The sequence below is a fragment of the Scomber japonicus genome, chromosome 3 (assembly GCF_027409825.1).
Source record: "Scomber japonicus isolate fScoJap1 chromosome 3, fScoJap1.pri, whole genome shotgun sequence".
Classification (NCBI taxonomy): Eukaryota; Metazoa; Chordata; class Actinopteri; order Scombriformes; family Scombridae; genus Scomber; species Scomber japonicus.
In genome coordinates, this window is record NC_070580.1 from 28626804 (window position 1) to 28644654 (window position 17851).

The 17851-nt window shown below is 41.0% G+C and overlaps 1 protein-coding gene across 1 annotated transcript in view; it reads right to left on the minus strand.

Moving 5' to 3' along the window:
• Positions 1 to 17851, minus strand: part of eif4g3a (eukaryotic translation initiation factor 4 gamma, 3a) — a 53623-nt gene that overhangs the window by 23941 nt on the left and 11831 nt on the right. The window contains exons 2-9 of the mRNA XM_053316601.1: positions 14525 to 14692; positions 12674 to 12766; positions 11046 to 11078; positions 7754 to 7774; positions 4522 to 4701; positions 3003 to 3114; positions 2592 to 2755; positions 1536 to 1661 (exon numbers count right to left, since the gene is read on the minus strand). Of these exons, the coding sequence (XP_053172576.1) occupies positions 1536 to 1661; positions 2592 to 2755; positions 3003 to 3114; positions 4522 to 4701; positions 7754 to 7774; positions 11046 to 11078; positions 12674 to 12766; positions 14525 to 14692 (897 nt within the window). The remainder of the gene's footprint in view (positions 1 to 1535; positions 1662 to 2591; positions 2756 to 3002; positions 3115 to 4521; positions 4702 to 7753; positions 7775 to 11045; positions 11079 to 12673; positions 12767 to 14524; positions 14693 to 17851) is intronic.

The following is a 17851-nucleotide window of genomic DNA, read 5'->3' on the forward strand; positions in this document are numbered from 1 at the left end:
GCAGAGTAAAGGATAAAAGGTGGAAAGATGTAGATACGTAAGAAGAAAATAAAATCAAGAAGGGGCACAAAAAGACAGAGAAAGAGAGGAAAGACACTGTTAACATCCACAGAGGGCACAGGAAGGAAAAGAAGTCACAATGTCCCTCTTCAGAATCCAGCAAAATTTGGGGCTTAGCTTTCTTTTAATCTATTAAAATAGTCCAAGAGATCAGTACTGACAACTATTGCCTTTTTATATTTACTCGTGCACAATGGATGAAAGAATTGACAGATGTGAGAGTCTGAGTGGATTCTGTAGAAGGAGCAGGAGAATACAGACAGTATGTATGCAGTCTACTGTAAGAGATCGTGAGTGAGTAATAACAGTGACAGAGAGGAAGCAAGTGTAAGATATAAAACAGCTGATAACAAGATTACACATTGAATCCATTACATCTGTTAGGAGAATTAAATGTAAAAAGGTTTTCACAACTTGCACAATGACTAAACATATTTTGTATATCATGTTTTTGAAATGATTCTTTTTGTTGTTATTATATATAAGACTTTATGAGCTGAATAATCCCAGGAATGTATGACTGTATATGACGGACATTCAACTACACAACACCACAGCTCCCAGTTCCTCCCACTCCCACTAAAAAAAAAAAGACTGATGCTGTCCTTACTATGTTAATCCCAACAACATTACATACATGTTTATAATCTAAGGAATTCATGCATAGTGCACATTTATATACAGTACTGTGGAACAGTCTTGGGCCACCGCTAGCTTTGTTGTTTTAGCAAAGTTTTAATCAGGAGATACAGAAAATATGTACACAAAATGTAACATTATGAATTATTATTATTATTATTATTAATTAAGGTTCCATTTCATGTAGGTTTAAGGGAGCCAGGTTCCTGCTATTGCTCAAGTATAAAGGGGAGGTCACACTAAATACTTCCCACTTTAGCCTCTAGAAGCTGTTTTTTCTGATTTAGTTTTTGTGTTTTTTGTTTTTTTTATACTGCATACACATTTCCTGTATGTTCTGGTTGTATCTTAATAAAGAGACTGAGATATAATTACATATGGTCATTATAGCACTCCTAAAACAACATTGTTTACTGTATATTGTATCTTATTTATATATTTTATCCCTCTTACACTGCTACCTTTTCCCACTGTACTGCTGTGTCACTTATCAATACAGATCCATCTTATCTTATATCATGTAAACATGTATTCTTTATATATACAATAAATCCTGTGCAATGAACAACATGCATGTAACATTGTGCACAGAATGCCATCATAAGAGTCAGACTGCAGAATAAATGACCAAAGATAGAGGGCAGATTCTGTCTGTCACACAAGATTAAAGCACACTCTGTTACCATACCAAGCAACATGAGACGTCCTTCCTCTCCTCAGCCAAAGATCGAGTCTAATCAGCTGCTCTTTATGTAAGTACTGTAAGTGATTGGTGTGTTAAGAGTGTCAGAGAGAGAGAGTGAAAAAAAAACAACATTCAGCCTGTGGAGCCATACCTGTGGAGGGGTGGGGGTAGAGGAGGGGGGACCGACAGGAGGCGTTGAATTCCTGCTCCCTGAACCCCCTGCCATGATCTCCTCAGTGATATCCCTGCCACCCTGATTGGGGTCACGGATACGGATCTGGGAGGACAATGGCGCAAAAAAACAGACCTCACTAAAGCACCCAAGTCTCAGAGCGACCCGTATTTTATTCATGTTGGAGAGCAAAGGAGTCTGTGTTATATCAGCAGCCACTTTCTTACACAGCTGCAAAGCAATACACAAAATAACAAGGGACAGGACTTAAATTAGGAATTCATCATTTCTCGCGTGTCCTGAAATGAGCATCACACTCCAAAAAACAAAATCAAATTCAGCGTGCTGTCACAAGCTAAACAAAAGCACCACATCTAGCTGTAAATACAGTGTGGCTGCACCGACCGCTACTAATGTCATGTGACCGGGTTTTTTGGGGAATGTTGGAGCCACATCTGGCGCTACGGTGGCTCACACGCTCCGTCATCTCTGATGGATGCCATTAAATAAACACACCTGGTATTGCAGTAAGCATACTGGTGTTTGCCAAAGCCACTATATTCAACAGTACTCTGAGAGTTTAGTGTGTGGTACAATGCCACCCTTCTTATTTTTTAAAGATACGGCGAAAGGAAATAGGCCAGTGATATCTAAAAATAAGTATTTCAATGTGTTACAACAGACTCAAAATTAGCTGTGCTATACATACATTTGTGGTATGAGTGCTATAGTCATGATTAAACACTCACAAAAGAGCATAAAAGCTAGTTTAAATTCTGTCTTTTAATTAAACATGTACAATATTTCCATTTTTCGCCCCAAAACATTAAATATTTTAGACCAGGCTAAATGTATTGTTACTCTCAACGCATAGATTAAAATTTCCAGATAAAGTTTCGCCCCTTTTATCTTACGACCCTACATGAAAGCAACTGATTCTTAACATTAAAAGCATTAAAACTGGAACTCAGAGTTTTTTAAAAAGCATCTTATTATCTAATGTCGGGACATCGGGTGAACTACTGAGGTACTCACTGTTTTCTTCTCACGCTTGGCTGGTGGTGGAGGTTGCTGTGGTGTAGGCACTATGATGGGGGGTGAGGGGGGGTACACAGTCTGTCCTGGGTAGTAGGGTGGACCAGCTGTTTGTACGGGAGCAGGGACAGAGGGTGAGACAGGTGGGTGGTACCTGAGGGGATCTGAAAGAGTTCACGAGAAAAAAGAAGAAACAAACAAACAAACACAAGAGAAGAAGAGACAAGAAGAAACATGTTTTAGTACAACACAGTTTAGAGGTCCCCTCTCTCAGGGCACACAAGGCTGATGGGTAGTGTGTATTCTTGCAACTGAGATCATATTTGAAATGTGATACGGGCGTGGAAATAGTATGTGATGCGTGTGCGTCTGTGTGTGTGTGTGTGTGTCTGTGTTGGATTAATGACTCACGATATGGAGCAGGGTACTCCCCTGGCCCTGGACCAGGATAGAAGGTGCCAGACCCTGGAGGCTGTACAGAATACTGCTGAGGAGGTCCCACGTAAGGCGTACTGTGGCGATACTGTGAGAAAAGAAGAAAGAGAGGTTAACAGGTTCATACAAATTCATTAAATAATAAAATATATAAACTCAATACTTTTTTTTTTTTTTTTTTACGAGGTGAAATTTATTTGCTATATCGTTGAAAGAGAAATCCGACTTTGGTTCAGTCTCCTGTAAAATCTGCTCTACACCATTTTGCTTTTTATCTTTCTAGTAACTCAATAGGTTGTCATTTTGGGAAATATTCACTTCCTTGTTAATCAATAACACATGAATCTAGAGTCAATGTGCTTATTGCCAGCAGTCAGTTTTGATAGTCTAAAGGTAACAAAATCCGTCTATCAGCACCTCTGCAGCTCACTAATTAACATATCTTATATCTTGTTTGTTTAATCCATATTAAAACCTGAATGTTAAAACAACACCCGGTGGATTTAAGGGGGGGAGGGGAGGGGGGGGGGGGGTTACGTGCTGGACATTTTTCTTGGCCAGCTCAGTCACTTCTCGGAGTCTGGCTGTTCCCATGTGTTTCCGGTCTTTATGCTAAGCTGAGGTAACCGTGGACCGGCTCCAGCCTCACATTCAACATATTCAGCAAGTAGAAATGAGTGTTATTGGATCTTTTTTATCTAACTCAGCAAAAAAAAAAAACAACAACAACAAATGAGTGCAATTCCTAAAATACTGAATTATTCCTTTAATCAGTAGCTGCTGTAGCCAAAGAGTATTTTCTCTGTATTCACTCACTACAAAAAAATGTCAAATTAAAATATTTTTGCTTAAGAGACAAGTTTAGATCATTGTTCATTTAGTGGCAGCTGTGTGTCCACTAAGAGAGTCGCTGGTTTGATCTCCAGCTCCTCTAGTCCGCATGTTGAAGTGTCCTTGAGTAAGATACTGGATCCCAAATTGCTGAGTGTGTGTGTGTGTGTGTGTGTGTGTGTGTGTGTGTGTGTGTGTGTGTGTGTGTGTGTGTGTGTGTGTGTGTGTGTGTGTGTGAATGGGTGTTGGCATTGGCTCGGACCTTGTTTTATTTGATTGTAAGTGTTTTTAACTTCACTGTATCTTAATTGTTTAACTGCATTTATTCATTGTGCCATTTTACATCATTACATTTTTCCTAATATTTTCTTTTATTTGTTTCTTTTTTTCTCTTTTACTTAATATTGTTTTGTGTGATTCCTCTTCAAGGGTCGTTCCAGGTAAAATAAAATGTGTTGTCAAGCTCTTTGAGTGGTCAGTAGAAGAGAAAACTACTATATAAACCACAGTCCATTTACCATTGTGTGATTATTACAATAAATCAAACTTGGAGAAATGTTTTTAGGAATCTATAATGCAGCTGATCCTGAAATATGGGCAGATAATTCAAGTTATCCGCTGCTATATTCAATAAGATCGATCCATTTCCGTGTGCCGGTCTCACCTGTGGGATGTAGTACTGAGCAGCCTGTGGGGATGGAAAAGGCATAGGTGCCATGGTCATCATGATTGCTTGATTAGTGGGGTAAACAGCCGCTGTGGGAGTCTGTCCGCCAGGCCGTATGGAGGGTGTGTTCGTAGGGATGGTGGGCCTCGCAGTCTGCATCTGAGTCCTCTGGAAAAACTGAAGGAATCAAATGAGAGAGATAGAGCAAGAGAGAGAGAGAAAGAGAGAGAGAGAGAAAACAAAAAGATATTAAGCACTATCCTAGAGGCAGCAGTCTCATTTCAGCATGCTGTCACGCTTTATCTCAAATCCAAAAAAAAAGTAGTTTTTCAGATGTCTTCACCATTTGGCCTACACATTTCTCACAGTGAGCCAACCCTGTTTTTATCAGCAACTGAAGAAAAAAAAAAGGAAAAGTGGAGGCCCAGCAGCAGGACTTTAAATCTTTCTCTAAACTTTTCAATCACTGCTCCCGATGATTCACAACAAAGCTTCGAACGCACACTTTCATACCGCTGTAAAACTCTACAAATCAACTGATTATCTTCATGAATAACGTTGCTAAACATCTCAGAAGTTTGGATTTAATGCTTTAGCTGGTGAGTAATAATATGAATGACAACAATATAGGGAGTACGGCTCCCTGTTTAGACTCTTTGGTCCTAAATATTTCATCCTATAATCATTTAACCAACTGAACAGAGGCTTTAAAAACAAGTCACTATATGGCCTGCACAGCACAAGGTTCCTACTGTTGAAGTTCGTACATGTTGTAAAAGGATCTTTGTGGTCTCCACCTTCATTTTGTTCAGCAACTTACATCAGAGAGAGAGGAAAAAAAAAAAAAAAAAGCAGGTCAATTTGGCATTAAAAGATATTAATGACGGTGGCAGATTTATCTTTTATCTTCTAGTTTTGTGCTCCATGTCTAGTTTCAGTTGAGTTTTCATTCCATTGTTCTCTTTGTAATCAAGATGTAATGTGATTTAACCGATAGTTTCACTTCTCGTGCTAGTTTTTTTTTTTTTTTCCCCCCCCTTGATGATTGCGAGACTGTGATGGACCGGCATTAACCGGAGAGCAGTTTGGACAAATTTGACATTTAGTTAAGATAAGTGAAACCAGATGCTGCCGCCGCTGCAAACGCAAACAAGCACGTAACGAGATCAACTAAAAAATCTAACGGTTGCCATGGAGATAGCCCACACCTAAACACACACACACACACACACACACACACACACAACAGTGGTTTATGCTGTTGTTAGCCTGTGGGGTCATTGGGTTTATATATCTGTTGAATATTTGGTGATTGATATTTCATATTTTAAGTATCTACTGAGAGATGAGGACTTTGTGTGATGATGTTTCCTGTAGTAGAATAAACTTTATCCCATATAAGAATTTTTTTTTTTTTTTTTTTTTAAAGCGAAGCAGAGCAGACAGTGTTGGCAGAGACTGTACAGATTAATGTTTCCTGCTGAGGCAGAGGCCCAAAACCTTAAAAAAAAGAGGGCACAGCCAAAGTGTAAATTTGTTATTACTTCTTGTTTTGTTTTTTTGATATATTTTCCTATTTTTTCAGGTATTGGTATTGGGGAGGTTTGTTTTTTTTTTCTCTTCTCCATTTTGGCCGGTCTGACTGCACAGTAATATGCTGCAGCAGACTCCACAGCTGCAGAAAATAAAAACACTTGGACTGCTGAGTGGCTTCAAATACCTCTTCTTCTTCTTCTTCTTCTTGTGCCTGAGCTGCTTTGGTCAAACCTTACAGTTGTGTGCTCAATGTGTGACACACGGCATACCTCCGTCCATCAGGCATCAATATGGCCCTTTCATGCGTTTCAAAAGGGGCATAGAAACACTGAAATATACTGTACTATTGATGCCTACAGTTACAATGACTTCTATACAGGGAAGTGTCACAATGGGGTTAAAAGTTTTTGGGTGGGCTTTACGTTTGAATGATTGAATGATTCTAAAAAGAAAAGTCGCTACCAAAAGCTGTGACCGGCTTCCAAACATCTGAGGACTCCCAACTAAAAGGAGTCACAGTGTGCTGATCCCGCTGATGGAGAGCAGAATCAACAATGCTGTAAAACCATCTAAAAATACCCAGGAGGGAAATCACCTTTAAAACGTAATAAATCAAGTTTAATGGCTTTTGTTGTAAATGGCCCTGTGGAAATCTGGGAAACTACCAGGAAACTGTTCATTAGCGGCTATCCGAGAGAGAGCCTGGGTGAAAAAGTGCTTACATGGTGAGAAATACGAGTAAACAGACAAAACAACTTTTCAACACTTGATGAAAAGAGGAAGTCTGTAACTTTAAAATAATCACTGAACATCCAACGGGCATCTACAAGGAAAAAAGAAAAGAAAAGAAAAAAACACTTTCTTATCACATTAACCCTTACATACTGTTCATATTCTGCATCCTCTCAGTATGTTCCTCTCATAAAAAGCGTCTATACCCAATTTTGAGCCACAGATCAGAACAGAAAGCTTCAATAACCGATCTGACTGACTAATAAATGGTTAATCAAGGTTTAATGGGTGATTAAACCTTGATTAATGGTTCAGAGAGCAGAGAGAGTGTATTTTTTAGGTTTTACACCACTCATTTTTAGAGCTACTATCCATGTCCTATTTAACCTAAGACATGAAAAGACGTGTCAGTAGATACGGGTCAAATTTGACCCAGAACAGCCTCAATGGACAACAATTTGTAGCACCAATACACAAGTATAATATTTTAAAACATTTTCATTTTTGTGAATCAATCAAGATCAATCAAGACATTCAGGGTGTTTTGTCACAGCAGGTCAAATTTGACCCCAACAGTTTGTAAGGGTTAACATATAAAATGAAGCTGGAGAAAAAAAAAACATATTATTAGGAGAAATATACTATATCTCCTTCATTCCGCATGCTGTTCATTAATCTGTGCAAGTTCATTAAAGATGAATAATGGATGAAGAAAAAATGACTGGAACTGAAAAGTAAAGTCCAGTAATGATCCTCTACGAGATGAGACGGGGGACAAAGAAAAGGGATAAAATGAAGAGAAAGGACCCGTCTACTGAGCATTCACTCTACTGATGATGAGAGGAGGGGTGAGGAGGTGAGGGGGGGGTGTGCAGGGGTTAAACGTTAGTGGGGAAGGGATCATTTCGGGATGATCCTTCATCATGCCATGCAGGTCCGCAGAGACAGAGGTTAATGTTACCTGGATGGGCCTGAATCCTCCCTTGAGTATTGAAAGCAGGAGAGAGAGAAGAGCCAATGGGAGACTGAAGCCTCAATACAGAATAAGCAGGTAAGCAATCTCACTCACACTCACACACACACACACACACACACACACACACACACACACACAGGAAACTACCTAGTTATTTCCATCTACATGACACGACGGCTGGTCCTGAATCACTTCAACTAAATAAATAAATTATGGAAGGATATAAAATGAGCGCTGGTTTATCATCAGTGGGCGGTAGAGTGGGAAAAGCTTACCAGTCACGGTCAAATTGTATCAGCATTTCAACTCGTGGCCATATGCCATCCTGACGTAAGCAACATGCACACAAGTCTCTCTCTCTCTGTCTCACACACACACACACTCACACACACACCATGAGGTATTCCCTTTCTGAAAACGAGCACTTAGGCCAATGCACCAGTCTCACATCTCGCTTTGCCAAATTGGCATTTTCCAGCCCCCACAGACCTGGCTGTAAACTGCAGCGTTGACTGAACAACAGAGGAGGTAAAAGACCCCCCCCTCCTCCCCTCCCCCTCCCCTGCCCGTCTATCTTATGGACTGCCCTGCTCGTTTTGGGTATTTTGGCTCTGACATTTTGTGAGTTTTAATGTAGAGAACAGAAGAAAAAAAAAAACACACTTAGCTCAGACTGATTTAAATGATATGAATCGTTTCACCCTGACTGAACTTCTCTTTATCTGCATTTCTACATCTTTTTCCTTCAGCGTCGAAGGTCAGTTTATACAAAGTGAAAAGCTGTCCATCTTTATACTTTTAGGTGAAGTTAAGGTGAAAATGCTAACAAAGAAAAATGGGTTAAGTTCAAACTACTATGTGACATTTTCTCACTATCTAAACAACAAACAGACGACGCATTCAAAGATAAAAACTTACAGATTAATCCAGTAATTTACACACTGACACTGAAGAGCTCTCTGAAGGAAACAACACTTATTTGTTTAACTGTAACTTCCACTGACTTCGACCTTTTTGGCACACACGCACACACATACTCACACACACACGCACACACACACACACACACACACATATACACACACACACGCACATACAAGCTGCATTTGAAATTCAATGAAACTGGTTACACGGATAAGTGGAGGAAAATACATGAAACAATGATGATGGTTGTTTGAGGACAGACTTATGTTTTTGAGCAAATGAATTAATTTTCTCTTTGCTGTGCATCGAGTGTGTTTTGCGGAGGGGTGGGGAGGGGAGAGGAGGGGGGGGCGTGTAGGGGAATGAAGGGGGTTGAGGGAGGGGGGCGACAATGGCCGTTTTTCTCCATCGGTATAAAAGGCCACTGTTCAGCTTCATCTGCTTTCCGACTCCACTTCCGTGGTGGCACAAGAGAGCCAAGCGCCAGTTTGTGACAGCCAGAGCATGCACTTGTGTATATGTATGTGTGTGTGTGTGGGTGTGTGTGTGTGTGTGTGTGTGTGTGTTCACGCTAATGCCAGCATACACACCCGACACACTTAAACAGCATACTATTTATAGTCTGTTACACAAAATATTGTTTGCACTCAACTTTCCAGAAGGTGAGGATGTTAGACAAGAAGTTACACAGGATACAACTTTTGGGGAGTGGTTGGAGGGCGAGGAGGGGTCGAGGAGGGGTGACTAACACATCAATCTTAAAAGTGGACGGCCGCATAAATCATAAATCATAAATCAACAAAACACAAAAAGAAAACAGGAAGTCACACGGACTGAATATCAGCGCCCAGACGTGTTCGACACCGTTAGCGTTCCACGAGGGTAAAACACAAACAACGTCGTAAATACTGCGCGGCCCGACGTGAACTCATTAACACACCCTTCATAATCTAATGACGCCGGGTTCACGGAGGGTCAACCGTCAGCTTAACAGGATCCAGGATGTAAATTACACACAAATGTTATTCATGAACTCAATCACACAACATCGTCTCTTTCCAGGACTGCAGCCAACCAGACCGCTGAGGGATTTCTCTTTAACCCTGGAAATCAATAATTACCCCCACCCTGATTATTTAAGTTATCAAGTAATAATGTCAACTAGTCAATAAGCAATGTGAAATAATCAATAATATTGCTGTCATCTGTGTCCATCTACAATTTGACTTGTAGTCAGTCACAACGTTCATACCCAAATAAAAATAGAAAACAGTTTAATTGCAGTAACTTTGATGTAATTACTGTTCGTAAATGAGATGGTGGTCTCCGGAGGTGCTGCCATCGCAAAAAGTCACACAGATTTAGATTAATAATCAGTGAGACAACAACAGTTTTCTGACATAAAGCTAAAATATCATAGGAGGATCCATCCTGGTCTCCTTAGTAAAAAAAGTGAAGAAAAAAAAGGGTAAATTAACTTCTCTCTATCAAAAATGGGGAGGGCAAGAACTGATATTCACTGCCTATGTCTTGTTTGACACACAATAAACAAGTTTCACAGGACAGCTAACTAAAGACGCCAACATCCCAACACATAGAATATTAAAGGTAATAATAGCGCTGTGTGTTTGGGCCTATGGTGAGACCGGCACTAGTCAGCTGATCAGTGACTAAGTGGCCTGTTAAGCCTGTTGAATTGTGGTGGATGCAGTTGTAAGAGAGAGAGCTGCACAAGGTGGCTTCTCCTTGTTTCTAATCCTTTCTTCTTCAACAAGTAAAACATAAAAAGGACTCACACAATGCTAATATAAATTTCAGATATAATACCAATTAGCATTTTGATCGTCCCAATAAATCCTGAGCAACTTTCATCAGGAGACGACGAGGAGCAACGCCTAGTTTAATGTAATTTAATGTAACGAAAGACAAGTTCCTATCATGTAAACAGCCTTATAATCACAGCGCTTACTTGTTCCACTCAGAACCTACCACACTTACATGTTTCATTACATTTAAACCTTATAAAGGACCATTAAAGATACCAACTATTAAATTCTCTGATCAATCTCAGCATAAAAATAAGCATGAATATTCCGCACACAGATCTGAGCACCTGGATATCTTGATTAAACAAACTCTGCGATAAGTCCAAATCTCTTTAACTATATCCAAGATACTTGAAGGCATTCAAATCGGAGACGTTTCAAAGAACGGCAGACGGCCCACAGACGGCCCTTTGCCAGCAGGTACTAGCAAAAATGCTTTGATGATGATGATGACGTTGATGATGATGATGATGATGATGTGAGAGAGAGAGGGAGCAAGAGAGAGGGGTTCAGCAAAGGTAAATTACCTGATGGTGAGTTGGTCGAGGGCCCGTAGCAAACTGGTGGGGGAGGAAGGAGAGGAGGTCCAGCAAGGAGCATTGAAGCAGTGATGGCAAAGCGAGGGGGGGCAAGAAAAGAGCATAAAAAGAGAGAGAGAGAGAGACACAGAGATAAAGATGAGAGATGAAGGCAGATGCTTGAAAATACACAGTACAAAAAAAAAAACCCCAAAGAGCAACAAAAGCTTTAGAGACACATGAAACATGATGCAGAACTCAAACCCCAAAGTCAAAGTGTGTATCTGCATGACAATTTGGGATTTTCCTGAATTGGAATGATGTTAAAAGTCTATGCTGTGAATTATGTACTGCAGTTAAATTAATATCCACTCACTCTTGTTACTTACCACACAGTTTAAAACAAGCCTTACTGTGTGTGTGTAAACACGCTTTGACTGAGGTCTGGTTAGCCTTGCTCTCCTGATGGGGGCTGGGTAGGAGCCAGGGGAAGATTATTAAGTAAAGCTACTTGGATACAAAAATGCTGGCAAAGGAAATACAATTTTTGGATATATTCTTACTCGGCTTGTCGTGGTGGCAGATTTTCAGGTCTAAAAAAAAAAAAAAAAAAAAAAAAAAAAATCTAGCAATTCTGGTGTTGCCTATTTTTAAAACAGCAAAGCAGCTTGATTTCACACTACGAATTTCACACAGGCACCGTATGCTATAGACATCTTAAACTATGTAAGACAATAACAGCCAGCCACCATTTAAAAGCTTGTGGAAAAAAAACAATAAAATATAATAAAAACACCTTAGTGCAAAGTAAACTCTACAGGTTTTTAGTAATGTAATTCATCTTATGACTCTAGGCTCCATGGATGATTTAATCAGATCAAAGCCTCACAAAAGCTTAAATATCTGTAAAACACTAAACAGACTTCATGCTGGCTCAATGCTGAATCCAAAGTTGTACTCTGGCCGCACAAATAACAGAAATGAGACGGATCGGATTCGCTTATTGATGTACGTTCGGTTTGGGGGAGGTTGCTATTCCTCATTAATTACCCAAATAATCAATGATCTGGCTGCTGGATGGTTGGATAGGTTTCCGGCATGAGGGCAACCAAACCTACCGTGCTCCACTTCTCACAGGACTGATTTAACTCCTTCTCTTTTTGTTATTTTTTTATCACCTTTTTTTTCTACTGTTTTCACTTTCATTAATTATGAATGGTGTTAAATGCCTGTAGTAATTGCTGGTGAGTGTACTCAGATAGTAGTGTAACATTGGTAAAGATGGAAGAGGACAAGGAATGACACTGGTGGTAAGCTCCTGCTACCCTTTGATCCAGGTGATACAGCTCCACCAACCACAACAAGCCTGTAAGGAGCCACTAAAGAGGCTAATGATGGAGACCTCATTAAAGAACTACTGCCTGTGGTAATGTGCCTCACTGCCGTAAGCAGATTGAGGTCAGTCAACACTCAAGCAGCTCTCTTTGCGGCATGTGAAGATCTCTTGATGAAATACAAACCCTCAGTAGCAGTCACAGTAAACCACAAACTGTTAGGTGGTGGTGGTGGGGGGGGGGTTTAAGAGGGTTTAGGGAGGCAGGTGTGCCGTAAAACCTGAGACAAGCAGGAAGACTCACCGGGCGACTCTGTGGCTGTGCATTCATTGGCTGTGTCTGGGGAGAATACACTAGTGGGGCGGAGCCAGCATTTTGTCCAGGGTTGTACGGAGACTGTCAAAGAGAGGAAATGGAAAAGATAGAGATAGCAGGAGGACAAATTGTTATATACACACACACACCAAGGGGGCAACGTTATCAGTCACTTTCATTTTCACAGACAACAATACACCCGGACGCAAACACACACTGAATGGGGAAACTTACTTTTGGGACACTGCTGTGGGAGAAAATGTTTTTCAAATTGGGGTTTATGTGAAGTGCAAAGATAATTGGTACCCTCAAGGGGCTGCAAATCCTGTGTTTTCTTTATTCTTCATCTACTGTGCAGTTGAGCTAAGCAGAGGTGGGTTTAAGTAGATCTGCTTAGGGCTCGGTTCCATATAGAGTTATTTCCTGAGAGCCAGCAGTTTCATTTATTTATTTATTTATTTGTTTTCCAGAGCACTATGACTTTTTTTTGGTGCTTCAGCTTAAAGATCCCTCAACTTTTCAGAAAAGTGCCACTCTCACTCCTTTCTCCTTTATTAGATATATTAGATGGGGGTGGGACTCATCAAGAAAATGGAGGAGAGGCTTGTTTTTGTCGGTCTATGACAAGCTTTCTGATATGTCAGACTGAAACTATCTTAACAAAGACAGAACATCCCATTTAAGGGAGCAGATTGGCCGAACGCTGAGTGATGCTGGTAAGGTTTGTTGTAAAGCTTGCTCTTAGTTGTGTAGCCAACCTTCTGTTAACATAGTATTAAGTTAGCCAACGCCAATCTGCTTCCTTTCTCATCCTTGTCACTTATTAAATTGTCAAGATATTGTTGTCATAGCAACAAAATCCATGTGCAGCTGTTTTGAAATTTTCTTTTTTTTTTTTTTTAATCATCACTGCACAGGCGCTTCATATCCCAGCGCTCCCTTGTCACCCTGCCAGCGCTCTCTTCTGCCAAACAAAAAAAAAAAATGGACACTCGCTCTTTTCTCTTCTTCAAGCTGCTGCTGATATTGTTGTGATAATTTAAGTTTGTGCTGGCTGACGGATTTCTATTAATAGAAAGCCGGGAAGAGACTGGAGTTGCTTTAGGGTGAGGCAGTGGGCCATTAGGTTATAACGGTAAAGAGGAACAACTGCATTCCTCGCGAGCAGAGTCACAAACTTCCAGGGAGGCTGAGTCACGGAGTCAACACGCTCGTAAGCAACAGCGGCGGTGGCAGCGGCATTGCGGCTGGAGCATCACCACAGAAGTGTTACCGACGCTGAATTGTGATTAATGGTTGCACAGAGATTTACTAGTTTTAATAATGTTTTTTTTATGTCAAGCAAAATGTGTAATTGGAGGATGTAATGCCTTCTTAATATCTTAACCACAAAAAGATGATGAGAATAATTACGTACTTCCTTTTTTGCTCTGGTTTATATATTTCCTGTTATGTTATCAACTTGTTTTCTGGATTTGTCATTGCCCCGTATCGCTACAATCATAACTAGGAATCCCACTGTACTTATAGGCAGTGAAGGAAGTCCCCTCCCCCCAACTGACCTTAACAGGATTAAATGGACCTTATAGAGTAGATGCACACTTGACTACAGGCAGTGGTGCACATGACATGCTGTACTACAGTGTAACCCTGTTTAATTTATACACACATCTTGAATTACATTTAAAAAACACACTCATGCACACATGGCTTCCAACTGTATTACAAAATGATAGAAATGGGACGAACAGGAAACTGAAACATGTGAAAAAACTGATACAGAAAAGACAGATAATACAGTTTAGAGGTTGGCAATATGGCCAGAATTAAGTGACTCACCCCTCCGCCTGTCTCCCAGCCCTTAGGGTAGCGATATGGGGAAGCTGTGGGTACTGATACCTGAGAGAGCGCCGGGGAGTGGGCATGACCGGGCGGAGTGCCCGCCAAGTTAGGGTGTCCCTTTGTGATGTCATGAGCAGTGTAAGGAGGGCCAGCGTGCCTGGGTACCTGCATCACATAGAGCAGCGAGGTTAGCCACATACAGTACGAGGCATTATGTCACACTGATGCACACACACACACGCACACGCACAAACACACACTAAATGATGTGATGAGGGAAGAGCAGTGGCAGGAATACACAGGTCATTAGTCCTCCCTCCTGCTGAGGAATTTAAATTAAGCACTGAAGCTCTGGGATTAGCCCCCGTATGTGTGCAGAGGTGAAGACCTGTGCTGTGCATGGGTGTTGTAACCTGCTGGGGTTGGCTAACAGTACGCTCTGGCCTCTTCTGCAGCCCCACTGTGCCAGAATATGCTCTGCAAAGATGTCTGGGGCTACCAGAGGCCTCATATGACAAAACTGGGTCAAGTAATCATATTACAGTCCCACTCGTCTGCGATAGATCGAGAGCACCTGGTACAATGGATTCAACTGAGTCACGCTAAACAAGCCTCGTCAATATGGGGCAACAGAGGGTTCAGGGTAGTCTCTGGCCAAGTGAGCAGTATCAGGCAATTTGCAAGGATGAGGTCTGACTCAGCTCTTGGCCCAGTAGTGTGGCAGAATGGGCCTTGGCTGCTGCAGCTGTGGGCTGGCACCACGGCAGGTGCTGCTTGTTCCTGCAGCAGGCCCGACACACCAGGGAGTGTGAGAGGATACTGCAGGAAGAAAGCAGCAGGCAGACAACAAGAAGCCTGAAAAGCCGGGAAACCCACTTCTTCTCTCATGGGCCTTTTTTTTTTTATCCTTTTCTCTCTCTCTCTGTGTCTCTACACAGCCTTACACCATTAGAGCTGTAAAAGAGCCAGCTGCAGACAGTCATATTTTAAAAACTAACAACTCCAAACTTCTATTATTCGTACAACTACCGAGTACAACAGGCACCGGTCTATACAGCCTATACAACATCAATCCTTTTCCTGCATCTCTCTCCATCTTCTCTGTGTGGCCCACTTCCCTCAGATGACCTGGGATAAAGCAACTAATCTAGCTGCTGTTGCCAGGGGAGGAGCCTACTCTGCTTCGGGCGAGTGACTGATTCGGAGGACGTACAGAGTGATGGGATGGGGGAGGGGAAGGCGAGCGGCTGTATAGAAGCTGTACGTGAGGGGTGGAGCGAAAAAATAAAGAGAGCAAAAAAAACCCCACATCCACCGCACAGAACAAATGTTTCACGCCAATGGGGCACGGTTTATTTCCACCAGTGTCATCATTGTTGCAGCCTAACCCTGTAAAACAAGCCTTCTGCAATAGAAAATCTCCAGTTTTCATTACTGTTATGTTACACAGGATAAAGAAGCTTTTCTTCTTTGTGATATCAAATTACTCAAGTGCCAATTTTCAGGTGGACTATGCTTGTAAACGCCAGATATTACAGAATTAACAGCAGCAAAACACACATGCCAGTACTATCCCATAATAGACCACTTAAGTGTTAAAACATGAAGGTCGTGTGACATTTGCTTTTTGTGTGCGTGTGTGTGTGTAAAAGAAAATCAATCTCTAATCTTCTAATTTCTGCATTAAACATTCATTATTTAAGAAGTGTTACTATGAACGTAGAGGTATCTGTGCCTTTAATGGTGGAATTACTGATCAGTATCTCGCAAAGTCTACCGAGTCGTATGACAAATCGCTGGCCTGCGGGTAAATACAAATTCGGTTTATAAGAGGAAAAAAAAAACAGAGAGAGTGGTGGTGGTGCTGCAGAGCGCTGAGGGTGTGTAAACAGCACCGCTCAATGTGGATTGTTGTACACCATAATTGCTCGCTCGCAAAAAGGGTGACAGTCGTGTCAGGCTAAGATCCTAAGAGGATGGGGTTGATGCCATTTCAGGTTTGTTTTTGTCTGCAGTGTGATGCAGTAGGTGTGCCTGCGACCACTCGGGATGAGACAATAAATGGACTAAAAGGTCAGAAGAAGACGGCAGAGGAGTACATTTGAGATTCCCTCTGTGATTTGAATTGAATTATTTGTCTATTTAATGCCTCTAACTGACATGTTGATGCTCCATGCAGGTTAAAATAAAAAAAAATAAAAAAAAGTACTAAAATATGTTTATTCATAATATTATTATAATCAAGAACAACTACAGGAAATGTTAATTAACTCCTGAAGGAGTCATTAAATAGCAGAGGTTCCCTGAGGTGACATTTCCAAGGCGTGCCTCCTGTGGTCATGTAACAGAATTTTAGAGCATCTCGACAAGTACGACTTGCTCTTTTTGAAGTAAAGAAAACCACCGATGCATGTTTTACTATGCCTATAAAATGTATCTACCCCTGTATAAAGACCTGTTTTGTAATTCTTAACTGTGACAAATTTAAATCTGAAAAGTTTTATGGGAGTTGAATCTTGTAAGGTACCAAACTACTAACAGCATACTCAAAATGAACATATGCTTTTGGCACAATTATACTCCCGAGTATCGTAGTGTAAATGCAGCTGTACACACAGAGTCCACACTGTAGATATGAGTCCTGTGTTTGTATTCTTGTGAAGTTTGTGAATATGCTCTGCTGCATACTGTACACACAGGTGGGTGTGTAAAATGTGTTTGTGACTCACGCTGTAGACTGCAGCGACTCCAGGCTGTGTGGAGAAGATTCGGTCATCCAGTGATGGCTGAACCCGTGGGATTCTGGAGAGGTGTGTATTTAAGGAAAACTCTAACGGCAACTAGACACTAAAAACAAGTGTCATATAAAAGATGAGAAGCACTGTGCAGCTCAACAGGTAAGATTGCCATCATGTTTTAACTATTCATGACAATGTTAAGTCAAAATACTGCTGACTAAACCAAATGAAGAGACTTCATCCAGTAAGCTGCCTTCTGATTTCCGCTCTGAACAGCAAATTTTGATTGATCCTGTTTAAATCGGATAAAACCAAACGCATGCTGTTTTCTAAAAAACTGATTAACAGTTCCACTGAAGTGAATATTACTCCTCTTAATGGGACGCCAATTGAGAGAGCATCCTCCCTCCTCTGACAAGCCGAGCTTCAAAAAACATTAATGAACTAAGTCAGTGAAGCTGGCATTCTTTTATAGAAATAAGGCACATAATACCCAAAACTGCAGAAAGTTGTTCAGTCATCCTTTTTATCCATTATGCACTATGGTGATGTAATTTAAAGGAATCTCCTGCCTTTAACCTTAAAC